Genomic DNA, 16,686 nt, shown 5'->3' with positions numbered 1-16,686 from the left:
ATACTTTTTGGACCTCCTGAGGAGCAGAAATGTGCAGGGAAATCACAGAAAAGGTTAGAAGGTGTTTGGATTACGATTGAATTGGAATCGAAAAGTATTGGAATGAAAATCGAAATAGCCACATGCACCGAAGCATTTGATTCATGATAGAAGTTGAAATGATGATTTGAATTTTTAAAAGAAAGTCGGGATTAGGTTTCAAAAAGATTCGGCCATTCTTATTTTGCCTCTAAATCAAAATAGGAATGGGACTCCTCCCAACTAAATTATTGAAATCAGAATCACCAATTTCCAATCCTCATTTCAGACGCTAACTCCACTCAACCAAAACTCCCTAGGATGATTTAGCAATAGCAACCATGTGGCACACATATGGAATGAAAGAAATGCAAGGATTTTCTTGAAAAAGGAAGACATTGGCTTCTTCATCCTTGATAAGGCCTTACATTCTTTCTACTAGCGGGGGGAATTTATGCTCTGTCAAGGCCATAGACAGTTACAAGGCCATCTCCAATGATTATCTTCTTTGTAATATGTTTCATCTTTTGTAATTCCTTTCCATGTACCATATTCTATTTCAATTTTGAATTCCAATAAATCATGAGGGAATTTTCTCACTTCCTCCAAATTTGGTCAGGAAAAACCAAATCCATACCATCATATTGTCTCCAACTTTTTGGATGAGGATTGCAAAAGAAATCAATACCATTTTCAGATAGTTAGAAACTAGCCCTATCAATGGGTTTTCTAACATTCTGTTATAACAATCAAGCATGGCTGGAAGTGGAATTGAGAGGTAACCCAACTTTTGCATGGACTATTAGCTCTGCCTCAGGATCTGAGAATAACAATGAAATTGAAATTGAAGTCACCATCGAGGTAAAATTGGACATGACTTGAATTCCAAGGTAATGTCAATATCAAAATGGGGATTAGCTATAGGTGGGTCTAATGATGGTCAAAAGTTTGTTCCAAAGAATTTGATCAAGGTGAAGGTCAAAATTGCATTGGAATATGAAAATTTGGATTATGACGGCGAATGAGGTTGAGAACATAATAATGATCTGGTCAAGATTAATATTCATATTAAACTCGATGATAACGAAATTAATTAACCTACCTAGACACTAATGCTGATGATCACTTGCTTATCAGAAATATGCACCCTTCCCTTTCGTAGAAGGCTATATCCGTACATTTTTTTTCCTGACTTCACAGAACTGCAAGTGAAAATAAACAAATCCACTATAGTGACACCTCAACTGACTAAATCTCAAATAAACTACTATAATCTGAACTGCTCTTCAAAGTAACTCAAACATCTCTCAAAAAGTACATCCAATTCTCCACTACTCGTCTCTTTCTCACTCTTGAAACAAAATTACAGGCATCATCTATTCCTTTATCTTAACGGTAAAGTTCCATTCTGTTGGGTTCTTCGCGTAGCATATCTCTCAAGCCTATTAGCATATAACCATTTCCCTCTATAGTCTCCATCACCATTTGCTTCCAAGCATCAGTATACAACGCGGTGCATATCCGCACCTAAATTTGGCTCACCAACACCCTTCTCTCTTAACAAACTGATGGTGCCTCGAACCCCTTCCCCGTATATAAGAACCAATCAACCCATGTCTCACCACCATTCAAGTCTTGTCGCTTTTAATCAAGAAAGATGGCCTTCTCCTTCTACGGATCCATTCTTTTGCTCTCGGCGTTTCTCATTTTCATGTCACTACCAGCCGAGGCTGCCATAAAAAACTATCAGTTTGATGTGAGTACTTCCTTTAATTACACTTGTAGACTCTCTCAAACTTCCTGCTTCTTCCTCTTATATTCTTTTGGGCCCTCAGGTTGTACTTAAGAATGTAAGCAGACTATGTCATGCTAAGCCAATTGTCACAGTCAATGGGAGGTTCCCTGGGCCAACCATCTATGCCCGAGAAGGAGATAGAGTCGTCATCAACGTTACAAACTATGCTCAATATAACATATCCATCCACTGGTAGGATTCTCTCTAGATCAATACTCTGCCTTGTACTCTAGATAACAATGGTTAGAAGGTTAAAGAGGAGTGTCAATGTAGGCATGGATTGAAGCAGTTTCGAAATGGATGGGCTGATGGTCCAGCATACATTACTCAATGCCCGATTCAGAGTGGAAGAAGCTACACCTACGATTTCAATGTTACAGGACAGAGAGGAACATTGTGGTGGCATGCTCACATCTTGTGGTTGCGAGCCACCATCCATGGTGCGATCGTGATCATGCCGAAGGAAGGAGTTCCATACCCATTCCCACAACCTCATGCAGAAGCTGAACTGGTTTTAGGTGACTGAAGCTTAGATATTGCAGCCTAGCTAGTAGTAAGCTGTGTGTCTTCTTTGTATATGGAGCTAACTTTGATATTGTTTTGTAGGAGAATGGTGGCATGCAGATGTTGAAGAGGTTGAGAAGCAAGGTAACATGCTTGGGTTGCCACCAAACATGTCGGATGCCCACACCATCAATGGAAAGCCAGGACCTCTCTTCCCATGCTCAGAGAAACGTAAGATCATATGGACTAGTTTCCTAGCTCAATGGCCTTGCACTCAGTATATTTCCATCTTGTTTCAATGACATACTATATAATTCATACATTATTTCTTATATACTCCTGCCGAAATACAAAGGGTATTATGGAATCTTATTATAAAACCTAGCAAGAATGGTTTAATGAGAGATAGTAGTGCTTACCTGAAGAACACATGGTAGAATTGTGAAGAAAATTTAATCAGAAGGAGATGTTGATAACATTTCATTTCTTCTTCCCATTCTTGTTTCAGATACATATGCAATGGAAGTTGAATGGGGCAAGATCTACCTCCTTAGAATCGTCAACGCTGCCCTCAACGACGAACTCTTCTTTGCGATTGCCGGGCACAGTATGACTGTGGTTGAGATCGATGCAGTCTACTGCAAGCCCTTCACCACAAGTGCCATAGTGATTGCGCCCGGCCAAACCACTAGTGTTCTTGTCAAGGCTGACAAAAACCCTGGTAGATACTTCATGGCCGCTAGACCCTTCATGGATGCCCCAATCGCTGTAGACAACAGAACTGCAACTGCTATTTTACAATACAAAGGCATTCCAACAACCATTGTCCCCATCCTGCCTCAACTGCCCGCACCAAATGATACTGAATTTGTTAATGACTTCCTCGACAAGCTCAGAAGTCTGAATTCTCCACAATTTCCTGCTAATGTGCCTCTCAGCGTCGACAGGCATCTCTTCTACACAGCTAGTCTGGGCGTCGATCCATGCCCGACTTGCTTGAATGGAACTCGACTCACTGCATCCTTGAACAACATTACCTTTGTGATGCCCACAATTGGGCTACTTCAAGCACACTACTTCAACATCAAGGGGGTGTTCAGGCTAGACTTCCCCGACAAACCTGCAACAACGTTCAATTATACCGGTGCACCCCTCACAGCAAACCTTGGCACATCCTTGGGCACCAGGCTGAGCAGGATTCCTTACAATTCGACAGTTGAATTGGTGTTGCAAGACACAAATCTCCTGGCACCAGAGTCTCATCCCTTCCATCTCCATGGTTACAACTTCTTTGTTGTTGGGAGGGGGATCGGAAACTTCGACCCGAAGAAAGACCCAGCTAAATATAACTTGGTCGATCCACCAGAAAGAAACACAGTTGGTGTTCCTACAGGAGGTTGGACTGCAATCCGGTTTAGAGCTGATAATCCAGGTTAATATTACCAGTTATTTACATGTATCTTCTCTTAAACTAGTTTATGTTGATCTTAGCTCTTTGAAGTGAACTATTATGTCATTCTCCCTATTATTTCAGGTGTTTGGTTCATGCACTGTCATCTGGAGCTCCACACCACCTGGGGGCTCAAGATGGCATTTGTTGTGGAAAATGGAAATGGGACAGAACAATCCATCTTACCTCCTCCCAAGGATCTGCCACCATGCTAGTGAACTGGAGGATGAGGTGTTTGCTTGTGGGTTTTGTGATGTCCTGCAAAAGTTGCAGGACATTTGTGGATGATGAGTTTTAACATAATCATTGATTTGTCTGTTTGATGTAATTTAAGATTTCTCAAGAGGCTCTATGGAAGCAGCCTTTCTGGGAGAATAAGATGCCCTACCAAAGAATGAAGGGTGGCTATGGTTAACCAATATATATATATTTCTAACGTATTCTTTTGTTCTTGACTATCAAGCTGGAAGTAATACTTGGTAGCACTGCAAATAACAGTCTATTATCCGTATGTAAATGGTTGCACATTTATGAAAACAAGCATAAAATTGACAATTTGAAAGTATGAGTCCAGAGATCAGTCAAGAATCTCTTCTTAATTAGATAATATGATAACAAAGTGCCCATACAACTCGTTTTATGTATCACATAGCCATATGCATCACATGTCTAAGGATCAATAGAAACACTCAAAGAGCTATCGAACTGATGGAACTGAAGTAAGATGGCTTGAACTGAAAACTAGAAAGGCATGGGGAATAAGAGTTCCCTGTTCTTAAGACCTGCAACTCTCAGCATTTGGAATTCAAAGCTGTATCCACTATAATATATGGCTTATTTGTACTTCCTGGTGCTTGATGAAGCCCTAGACTGACAAGCAAGAGCTGATATGTGCCTGCATATGCATTGAGGCTCAACTCTAGGGATCTGACATCTTAATCTGAACTCTGTAGCCAAAAATTTTTGCAACAAGACAAAGTTTGGAACACCCACGAAACAAACTCTACTGGAATCGACAAAGAAACAGCGAAGTTATTAAGTTGCTTCTTTCCAAGATTTATGCACCAGGGTTCCAGATTTCTGAAGGAATGACAGACTTTTCAAGGTCTCTTTAAACTTCCATCATGGCAGGTCAACTTCTCTCTTCTTCTTTGATATTAGATCGCTAAAAAGTCTAATATTTTCTCTTGGATTATTTGGATTTCTGATTTTGAAACCTAAGCTGTTTCTTCACTGGAAGGGGCAGGTGAATTGTAGTTGTGAAATGTGTTCCAGAGTAAAGAGAATCGAGAGATTGTGTTTTCTGTGTGATCTGAGCATTCCTTTGCAAAGAAAACGCTTAAGCAACAATGCACTGAAGATGGAACTTTTGTCCATCAAGGCATTGGAAGGCATACAACATGAATGTAAAAGAAATGGTTAGATGGTTTTCCATATATCATTTTTTTTAGTTCTTGTATTTTTAAAGCTTTTGTTGTTCGAGGGTCTTGTTGAAGAACATTTAAAATCGGTTACCCAAAACTAGTAGGAGAAAATATTTTTTATAATATGAATTTATTATTAGTACAAAATAACTAATAAGTAAAATATAAATATACTAGTGACTAATATGTGCTCTTGTAATTAATAATATTGATCTTATTCTCTAATTAAGTCAAACTAATTATCAGGTATTATGGGTCAGCAATAGCTTGGGAATATATCTCATGATTTGCAGGTTTTGCAAATAAAAGTTTTTCTTTATTTTACAAGTTTTTTTCTCAAATTACTATCTCAGATCTCAGGTTGAGGCAGAGATACTATTTCCATCCTATATACTGTAAACCTAATCATACAATATATCTAGAACTCAAATTTATAATAAGATAGATCAGATCCAAAGTTTCCTATTTTATTTTATCATTTCAGAGATTAACGTCTGCTTATAAAGGGAAACAACCAACCTGCAAGTTTTTGGCACCAGAACAGCGGTCTCCACTTGGGTAATACACAGCGAGGCAAACAAAGATCATAATAAGATCAGTCCTGTCTGCAACAATTTTACAAGCAAAATCAAAATGAAAAAATTTGATAAAAAAAGTGATAAACCTACAGATATAAGGTGAAAAAAACCCATTCCATGTGCACCTTTAGCAATAATTGAATTACCTCACTTCATGCATAGGTGGCCTTCATCTACATGTGATGTAGGACTAGCACTCACCTTACAATTTAAAACCCCTAAGCTTGCCTTTCAAAGCAATTGCTGGTTCATGACTCTCCTAAAGTGAACCACAACAAAAATATTACCTAAATATATGAATTTAGACATCTTTGCTATATCTTTATAACCTATTAGCTCCATAAAAATTGCATAATAATACACATTAACGAGTGATGCACTAAGCCACTAGCATTCTAATTATTTTTTTGTTTCTGCATCAGTCCCAGTTTTCCCAGCAGATGCTGGATTATCTGACATTCCAGAATTACCACCAATAAAGCAATGTATAATATTTTGAAAGCAGTAAAGACCTGGTAGTTCACATGGCTATATGAACCTTTTTTCTTTCAATGATAAGGGAGGCTAAAGCCACCCAAATTTTATTAAGCAGAGAAAGAATGCATAATTTACATTACGTGATCAGCTCAAAAGATGAGCTGAATACAGAAGAAATTAATGGAATCCTTTCTTCACAAATTCGGAACACCCAACCAAAATAACATCTCTGTTTGCTAAGCAAGAGGAGGATAATTTATGAACTAAAAATGAAAGAAGACTAAAGGGTAATTCTTCCTGTGGTGCAAACGAAAAACTAAAATTGGGAAAAAGAAAACAAAATTTTACAACAGAGGCTGCAGTGATGATAACAGGAATGATGAATGATACGATAATGAGACAATGTTCTCAAAGAGGAACTAGGTCAATCCATATGCTCGTTTGGCTGATTCCAGCGTACTGGAAAGTAGCATGGCAATTGTTACAGGTCCTACCCCACCAGGAACAGGGGTTATAGCCTTGACCACTTGCAATGCTTCTTTATAGCAAACATCTCCTGTAAGGTAGTAACCATGCTCACTGCTTGGGTCCTGATGTTAATTCAAGAGGAAACACTATTAAACTAGATATCATTAATGATACTGGTTAAATAAAAAAAAAGATCACTTTTATAGCATTTATGACTTCTCAGTGAGTTTTTAATATATGAAACTCCAACTCTGGTCATTGGATATTTGTTGTTATTAATAATTCAAAGGGAAGAAAACAAAGATAAACTGCAAAATTGCTGAATACCATTCCCATGGAAGAGCCAAGAGAATTTTGTGATCAGGGCCAACAAACTATTCTGAGAAACAGTGAGGAGTCGAAACAATCATTGAGATAGCAAAGAGCAGCTAAGAACACATAAGCAGTTTGAGGATTGCAAGTGATGAAATGGTAGAGAGTGTATAAAGGAGACCATTTGCCAATTGCTCAGTTAATTATGAAGGCCATGAACATTGCACTATGGTTGTAGTTTATATTTACTTGGAGTATTTATAATAAGTAAACTTTGCAGTTATAAGGTCAGTTTCTAAATACAATAAAATGGCCAAACAACAAGTTTTGCCTTAATTGGATGTCCCAAAATCAATTACCATCGTGCCTTTCTTTAGCCAACTTCCACGTACTAGGTTGGCCACTCCTGCAGCTGTGATCACAATGTTGGCTTCACGGCCAAAGCTGAGACTAACAGCCGAAGCCAGAGTCGGTGGTCGAGTATGAACAGGGGGAACAGAACAACGGCCGAGGTGGGTCGATAGCTGATGAGGGCAGAACCGAAGGCGGAGCGGGCCGATCAAATCGATGATGCCTTGGGCCTCTGATTAATTCATACTCCCAGTCCAAGCAAAATTTTTTCAGACATCTCACGTCTTCGACTAACACAAAATTACCCTCAACAATCTAAGTTGTGGCCGCAACTGATTTATCTGACCCACAGCCACAATTAAGTTCAATACCCATCATAAATTCATGGATCGTCTATATGACGTTCTTTTAAAAGCTTTCTCTATCCTGATTAGAAAGAGGAAGCCCTATCCCGATGAGAAAGAGGAAGGAGCATTTACATTAAATGAATGGCAAAACATATGCAAGTTCTGTGGTAAAAAGGTGAGGACAAAAAAAACAGCATTGGGATCAGTTTAAAACTCCCAGCATATTTCTACTCTTCCTATTGGACTTCGGAGCCTCCGTTGCCGGCTTCGGCCATGCATGGGGGCGCGTGGGGAAGCTTCAGCCGCGTGGGAGGTGCTTGCTGCATGTGTGAAACGCACGAGCTTTGGTGCCGCGGACGACTTGGACCGTGCGGGAGCGCTTGAACTTCGGCCATGTTGGAAATCACGCAGAGGCAGTCTCACGGTTGCCAGCGCCGGCTTCGATCGCGTCTTCGGACCACAAGAAGACTTCAGGCCGTTGATCCGGCGGCTTCGGCCACACACGAAAGTGCGCAAGGAAGTCCGGGGAGGCTTCGGAGCCTTTGATCTAGGCTTCAACGTAGGCAGACCTCGGCACGCGCGGAAGGCTCCAGGGAGGCTTCGGGCCCTCCCCTTCTCTTTTTCGTCCTTGGCGGCCGAGCTTTTGTTAGGGTTCCTGTCAAAACCACCTACGTCTTAAAAGTTTTGGCTTTGCGATCCAGAGGCTGTATATTATCCGGGGAAAGTAACCGTGGCTGCAGCTTTCGCAAGAGAGCCTTGGACAAAAAACCGTCCAGGCATCCATGAGAAATGGTCAGTGACAACCAGCAATCCAACAAAGATGATGTTATAATGCAATATATGTTCGTCGCTTTTGAGCTCAAACCTTGGGAGTGCATGAGATGTTTTCCTTTCCAGTTTTCTCATGAAACCAAATGCACGAAATTGTCAGTCATCTCTCGACCGCCCTCATTAGGATTTAGGGGATGGACGATTCCAAGTAACATTCAACTTGTCATGTCCAATCGAGAGGGAGTGCACGTGGTGGCCTTCTTTTCACCCCCTCTTCTCCCTGTCACTTGTGACAGCATGGGACGAGAGGGGAAAAGTGCGCGTGCCAAGCTCAGCAAATCCCAAGCATCTGTACGCTGGACAGTACAGTTTCAAATTAAAAAAATATATGGGAGACGCGCGCGGAGCCTACCACCGCACATGATATTTGGCTCAGCCCGAGATCGAAGGCTCGGCGCATAGATAGCCGCACGCAGACGATCTCGGCACCGTCTGAAGCAGGGCATGTGCAAAAAATTTCGGAATTGTTCTGGTCTTTAAGACCAATCAAAATTTTTTTTCGATCAAAGATTGTTGATCTTTATGGTGCCTTGGACAGTGATGTCTTGAACATCTTTTTTATAATAAAACTAGTTCTTTTAAATAAAAATAAATTTGTACATAGCATTCTTTCATGCATGTTTGAACCATGAAACATGCGCACCCCACTGCGGACGTCATGGCTTTTTTTGTTCTGATCTTTCCTGCTGATTGGGATCTCCTTCTTTATTGAGAGCTCCCCAATTTTGAGACCGATGAGGATGATCCGAAAGGGGGGGGGGGGACGTTAGCCGACATCAATCGGTCTATGAATTATTGGACCATCTGGCTGATTTGAAGGTGGATGGCCGGATCTCGTCGGAGTCAAGCGGTGTGGTGAAGCTCCTCTCATTGAATACTTACTCCTTTCCATAAATGAGCCCAGTCCTTCCTCTAGCACCAATTTGTTGCAGATAAAATCCATCCTAAGTCGAAAATACTGAAACAACGAAATATCCGATAGATCGACGGCAGCTAGACCTACAAGAAATGTCTCTATCGGAATTGGTTCCAGCGCAAACTCTCCGACGTTCAAGTTAGATTTCCCACAACAGGAGGAAAGAGCGTGCATTTTTATGAGGGAGAGGAGGTGTACTTTTTAGGATCCTTTATCATTTTTTGTAAGTGAATTTGGAGCCTTAGGAAGGTGAAAGGCCATAAAAAATCTTTTTGTCCCTCATGATGCTTCTTGAGAATCACGTCCGACACTTTGGTTGTCCAAAGGTTGGAGAATAGTGCCGTCTCATACCAAATGAGAGCCGCTTTCATTAATTATTTGGATTGATAACCAAGAGATGAGAATGGGACTTGCTTTATTTTATCCATGACTATTGTCCTTTTTAAATGGGATGACGTGATAGTACTATTATGAGGCCTCTTAGGAGCCAACGACCAAAACTAGGGGTTAGAAGTCGATATTGGGATTAGTAGCCAGTGCGAAAGGGCCAAGGCCATCACAGAGCTCGTAGGTTGAGACAGAGACCAGACGAGCATAGAGGGTGTGGGCACCCACGGGAAGAAGCCGAGCACCCTAGAATATTTTGATATAGTCATTGACGTGATATATGATTAGAAGTAAGGATTGACCAAAGATGCAAAAAAAAAAATTTGAACTGCGGTATTCCTTGAATCGGCATCTGAGATTTGGCGGTCCAACTTCGACCTCGGTTATGCTCGTCTTCGGCACAGTTGGGGTATTACCCTTAACAATTTTGATATTATCTCGGTCTCTTGTTTTCTTAGGTATTTTTTTGAAACATCTAGTCGATGAGCTTCCAGAACAGTCGCCAATGAAATTGAAACAATATTCAGGATATATTACATTAGACGGAGCAAAGACGCCGACTTCCTATTACCCCCTCCCCCGCGCAAACCCAACACTTTTGATAATACCCTTCATCACTCCTTTTCTTGAAACAAGAAAAATTAACAAGGCAATGCATCATAGACTAAGTGAAGAACCAAGCAAAACTACAACCACAATCCTTAGTCACTCCATGCTAGAGTGGAAGAAGGTACCCAAGAAAGTGGGAGCAGATCTGGTTGCAGCTGCACGGAAGATCTCTCAAATAAATATAAAATAAGAAGTTCTGATTAAGTGAGAACAGAAGCGAGGTTCCTTAGAGATTCCAAATCAGGCGTGGCATCTTCAATAGAAGTTTCATGCTACTAAACTACAATCCATTATAGTTCTACAACAAGTGCTCGGAGCCTCGGACCCCTTTAAAATTTTGATGCAAGTATATATGAAATTTGACATTAGATACAGTAAAGGAGAATAATAACTTTAAACAAAATGCATTTGTGGGAAGTTTTAGCTTGAAGGAAATCCCTTCAAAAATGTCATGCGCTTAAAGTAGTGATATACCAAACAATGCATATTAACTTTATCCAAATTCCATTACAAGTGAGTGAGGACAGAAATGGTTGCTCGAAAAAAGTTACTGTCAACATTAGCTACTCAAAAACGAGAATATGGTCATGCCACAGATATTATCTAATCAAAGCGATAATCACTAATGGTAATCTTTTTGATGATAATCACTAATGACAATCACATATACCAACCAAGAATTAGAACATTTAGTCCAGGTACAATCGAAGCCAATTCTCCCAAGGTGGATGACCGACACGTGTTTGTGTTTATGCCGCATCCAATCATCAGAAGGCTTGGAACAGAAAGGGAAGTGCCATTACCCTGTGTTTGAGACAGTGGAGGGGTGGAGTTGGGAGGGTTCCAGATGTCAGGGAGATTCGGGCCCAGGATATAGCTGCTCTTCCTCTCCTTCTTTGGTGGGTCATCGTAGTGGTGGTGCTGGGAGAAGAGGGAACCGAGAGACTTGAGTGCTCAAAAAAGCCGTCTCTTTGCGGCCAGCTCCGTCTTTATCCTGGATACCGGGGCTCTCATTGCAATCCCCGCAGCCACGAAGCTCGTTGTATAACATATTGTCCAAAGGGAAAGGGATTATTAGAGGTTTTTTATGCATACTTTCAGTAATATCCGATCCCAACAATCCAACTAATCCCGTTTAACTCTACCCATCTCATCCTGTCTCAGATGATATGAATCATGGTCTATAGCATTTTGGCACTCCCTCCTATAATGACTTTTCCCGTGGTTTTCATATTATGTATATAATTTATAAATCAGAATTTTTTTTTTTTTTTTCCTTTTGAGTAGAGACATCCACCACCTCGGTAAGAATGCTGGACATTTCCCAACTATATAGGAAAGCAGACTTGCTGACTACTAAGCATTTGTTCCAGCTTACAATGAAGGTTTTATACATGTTCATCTTTGATGGACCACATTGCTCTTTTTACCATTGTATGATGATGATAACAAAATATGAAGATAGTAAGCTAGTTCGACTAGAAGGTATGTTCAGAATTCAAAATGTAACGAAACATAAACATCTGGCTTTATATTGGTAAAATCTTTTTCAGAAAAAAAAACTTTGAAATAATCTATTTAAGAAAATTCTATGTTCATTAGTATGGAAAGAGCATATTAACAGGCATGAGCACAAATTCTCTGTCTTCTTCATTGATGGGTCTTGTAAATTTTAACATATATTTTAAAAAAAAATCCAAGAGAAACCAATTTGAGCATATCTTTCATGCAATTAGACTTCTGTATTTGTTTTCCACTTTGGCTATGGCAATTTTCAACAATCTGTACCTACAAAAGTTGATGCAGCTTCGTTCCATCAGATCTGACTATTCCCCACTTCACGCTAATTGAATGAATAATACTACGTAGAAAGTTTCTTTCTTGCTCCTATGCTCAACACTATCACACCCAATAATTCGATGCTAAGTAAGAAAAATTGATCTTAAAAAATCCAGATGGTTTAATCATGAAAAATTTTTTAAATTATTTGAAAATTTTTAATTTTATTATGAACTTCAATTTGATATTGTTGCGGCCAATCCCCTCGTCGCCTGATCGCCGGAAACGAGCGCCTGCAAAAGAAGTCCGCACTGACCGGAGGTGTCTCCGGCGGGGACCCTCCGACTGTCAAGTCAGAGAGGAGACTAGGCAACAATAGAAAAGAATCAAGGAGCTCAACAAGGGAGAGAGAGAGAGAGTACACGCTCAAGGATTTCGAAAAGCTCCCTTCAGCACTGTTGCCTTCCCCATTTTATAGTAGGGCGCGGCATGGCGCCGTCATTAATGGCGCCGACAATAGGAGAGTTGTCAAATCACCGAAGACTGTCAAATCGCCGTGGGACTATCAAATCACTAGGATTGACCCATGCCTTAGATGGGACAACGCCCCAGGGCGGCTAAGCCGCACGCTGCTGTCAGGGCAGACAACCTCTAGCAGTTGTACGGCGTTTGAAGGAGTCGGCCGACTGTATGTCGGTGCCTGGTTGAGAAATATCGGGCGAACACCCAGGGACCCTCCGATGGTCAGTCGGGCGGACACCTAGGGACCCTCCGATGGTCAGTCGGGCGCCTTACAAGAGTCGGATATCGGACTCTACAGTTCGGCCAGTCGAGAGCGGAGAGGATCTGCCCGACTAACGTATACTCGATCGGTCGGTGTCGGCAGTCGTCGGTCGGCAGAGTCGGGCGCTGGTCAGGCGGGTCCGACGGTGAGTCGGCATGAGAGGACCGGTCGGTATATCCCAACAGTTGCCCCCCTCCACTCCTGAGTCGGATGGCGTGCTGGACAGCGTCCTTGCGCAGGCGGCATCGTCAGGCGAGAGGAGTGGATATCCATCGTATTAAATTCTCACTCTGACGACCGTATCATTGGTTGGTCCGGTGTCAGGCGTCTTGCGGGTGTCAGACGCCTCGCCCCATCAGGGTCGGACGTCCCATCCCATCGGTGTCGGACGTCTCGTCCCATCGACGTCAGACGTCCCATCCCATCGGGAATGGGAACCGTCGTTCCCGCCGTCTCTTCAGGGATGCGAAACACCACGGCCTTTCTGCCGCATGGCAGGTGGCCATTGGGCCGGATCCGTTCGAGCAGATGGGGGTGACGTGGCTCGATCTGAGGATGGGTGCGTCGAACCGTCGGGTCGAAGGAGGGCCCAGATGTCGCCACATGCCGCGATCTGGGAGATCCTCGTTGGTCGTGCTTCCATCTCGGCCATCGGGGGGCGCTATATATACAGGGTCACCTGCATCCGGATTTTCATTTTCTCCATTCGCTGTCGAAACTCTACCCGCGCGGTCCCCTGCCCTCGGTAATTGTCTCCGTTTTTCCCCTTCTTAGGAGTCTTTCGTTTCCTCTAGGAGCCTTCACCGTTGCCCGTCTCCTTCCTTCCTTCCTCACGGTTCTCTTCCCCCCTTCTTCTTATTTTCTATCTTCTGTCCTGGTTCATGGCTAGAATATCTCCAAGAGGAGGTCGGTCGGAGAACCCGACTGACGATCCTCGATTGACCCCGGAGGTGGAGGTCTCTTCACTTTCGGGGCCGAACGTCGATCGGCTCCGGGAGCAGTATTGCATCCCGGAGTAATTTCGGCTGTTCGCCCTGGAGCCAACGGTCGGGTCAACGACCCGCCTGAGGGCCAAGTGGCCTTTTACGTCGAGGACCTCCGAGCCGGTCTTCGCTTTTCGGTCCCGGAGTTCGTCCGGAATGTGTTGGATTATTACGGGCTATGTCCGACGCAACTTGCATCGAACTCAGTTCGGCTAATAGTCAGCTTTGCCCTGTTGTGTCGGCTTTTGCCGACCATCCCTCGGATTTCACTCTTCCGAGCCTTTTTTATTCTCCGACCCCACCCTAAAGTCCGAGGGTGGTGGTACTTCAATCCTCGGAAGGGACTCTCCTTCATCACCGATCTTCCATCGTCGATTCATGAATGGAAGAACCAGTTCTTCTTCGTCTCTTCTTCTATTCCTTAGGGGTTTCCTACTCGTTGGGGGACTCCCGAACTCAACCGAACGAGAACAGTCAGGTGGAGGCCGAGGATCGGGAAGACTTTCACCGTCTGAAAGATATCTCGGTGCCGAAGCAGAGGGAGCTCATCACCGAGCAGGCCCTGTACGACGTCGGTCTCAGCCCGATCCCTCGCTTAGGTTCGTTTCTCTTCTCCTTTTCTCTTTCTCCTTTCCTTTCATTTTTTGGTGCTGATCATCTGTCACTGTTTGTAGATATGCCATTGAGGGCGAGATTGACGACGACCGACGTCCGGCAATACGCTGCGCGAAAAAGGTCGGTGCAAGGGGCCGAACCATCGCGGCCTCCCAAGAGGCCTCAGGTGGCTCCGTCGAGCGAGCCGGCTGCGGCGGAGGCGGAGCCTGTCATTGCGCTGTCGGCACCGACGGTGCCTGTCGAAGTCCCGTCTGAGGGACCATCGGTCGAGGGAGCGACCTCGCCCAAGGGACGGGCGGTCAAGGAATCGATCGAGGACGTGCCGGCTGCTCAATCGGCAGAAGAGGTTCGGGAAGAGGCGCGCGAGCCCGAGCAACCCGCGTCTGCTGCTGCCGCGCCTTCGGGAGAGACCCGGTCGGGCTCAAGCATGCCATCCTTCTCTGACATCAGGGCCTGGATATCCGCCCGAGGGAAGGCCCCGATGGCGTCCGACGATGATAGAAGGTCGGCCGGTGGTGGGGCGTCGACCGACTCCCCACTTCCCAAAGGAGCATCGGCCCTGGCCAACCATGACTTGGCCAGGAGGCTATGCCAGGCGCTCATCCTCCCGGCCGACGTTGAGGCCATGAAGAATCAGCGTGTGTCCGACATGCTGTCCTCATTCTATCCGACTATGATTCGGGTAAGTCTTCTTTCTTTTTGTTCTCATCATCATTTTTTATAGGTTCGGTCTTCTGACGGTCGGCTTCGTTTTGTGCAGCTAATTTATAACATATCCGAGCTGGAAGCCGGATATCGAAGATTCGGCGATATGCGCACGGCATGGAAGGACAAGGCTGCGGCCGTCGAAGCCGATAAGGTCATACTGGTCGACCAATTGCAGCAGTCGGTCGACCGGGAGGCCCGACTTGAGGGAGAGATCCCTCGTCTTACCGAGGAGGTCTCCCGACTCACAGGCGCCCTGGCCGCTTCAGGGATCGAGATGCAGTCGGTTCGGGAAGACGCTAAGCGGAAATCCCACACCGTCCGTCGGCTGCATCATGAGAGGGACGGCTTCGCCAAGGAGCTCAAGTCCGAACGCGAGCAGCTCCGAGCAAGCCTCGGGAACCTCGCTAAGGCTGAAGAAAGTCTATCCATCGCTCAGACCGACGCAGACATCGCAAGGGTGGAAGCGGAGTCAGCGAAGGAAGCTATGGGTCGGGCTATGGAAGACTTCCGCGACTTCGAAGAGTACCGGGAGGAACTTCTGGAGAGCGGCTTCCTCTCGTACCAAGTGGGGTACGAGGACGCTTGGAAAGCCGTCCAGAGCTTATATCCGGAGCTCGACCTCGGCAGCATCATTCTGTCAGAGCCGGAGGCCCCAGCTGCGGAGGGGATGGCTGACCCATCGTCGGGAGGTTGCACCACCATAGCAGAAGCCAAAGCAGACACGGACCAAGCCACCGAAGGTCAAGCGGCTCTGACTCCCGAAGCGGCACCGACCAACGAAGCCCGAGTGGATTCGCCGACCGCCCCCAATCTTCGCCCGATGGAGGAAGCCGATTCTGAGGACTAGTCGGTCTTTTGTTTTTACTTTTATTCAGCATACTTGTAATCAGGCTTCGGCCTAATTTTGTAAACTTAGCCCGAACTTTAATGAAAGCAAAAGCCTTTTTAACTTTGACTTTCTTCCTTTGTATATTTTTTTTTGAGGTGTGTCTTGTGTGATTCGTCGAAGTACTTTTTGAATGCGTAAGTCGTAGGCCCAGTGCACCAGTTAGGACGTTCGGTAGGACTTAGATAATGATCCGAGGTAGTCGGTAACGCGCGCCGCGGCAAAGGCAGAGCGTATTCCGACTTTGAATCAGCCTCCCGATTGTCGTGTAACCTGACGGTCGGGGTTTAAGTCGAATGCCTATCGCTCGGGCGTGAGTCGAGCATGTTCATCGAGTCGAAGGCCGACCGACTTCTGGGCATAACTCGATGGCCGGATCATTCCATAGGACCTGATAGTCAAATGTCATCCGATGCATTCAGTCGAATGGCATCCGACGCGTTTAGTCGGAGAAATGATGACAA

General features: G+C 44.3%; 1 protein-coding gene across 1 annotated transcript; it reads left to right on the top strand.

The window, feature by feature from the left end:
* The first annotated feature begins 1,639 nt into the window (after positions 1–1,639).
* On the top strand, positions 1,640–4,252 carry LOC105047178 (laccase-11). The gene is made up of 6 exons (XM_010925985.4): positions 1,640–1,774; positions 1,854–2,005; positions 2,087–2,331; positions 2,420–2,548; positions 2,826–3,749; positions 3,852–4,252. The coding sequence occupies exons 1-6, from the start codon at positions 1,676–1,678 to the stop codon at positions 3,980–3,982; spliced, it is 1,680 nt and encodes a 559-aa protein (XP_010924287.2). The 5' UTR covers positions 1,640–1,675; the 3' UTR covers positions 3,983–4,252.
* The last annotated feature ends 12,434 nt before the right edge of the window (positions 4,253–16,686 follow it).

The sequence above is a fragment of the Elaeis guineensis genome, chromosome 6, assembly GCF_000442705.2.
Source record: "Elaeis guineensis isolate ETL-2024a chromosome 6, EG11, whole genome shotgun sequence".
NCBI lineage: Eukaryota > Viridiplantae > Streptophyta > Magnoliopsida > Arecales > Arecaceae > Elaeis > Elaeis guineensis.
The sequence above is the reverse complement of the archived record's forward strand: the minus strand, read 5'-3'. Positions and strand labels throughout refer to the sequence as shown.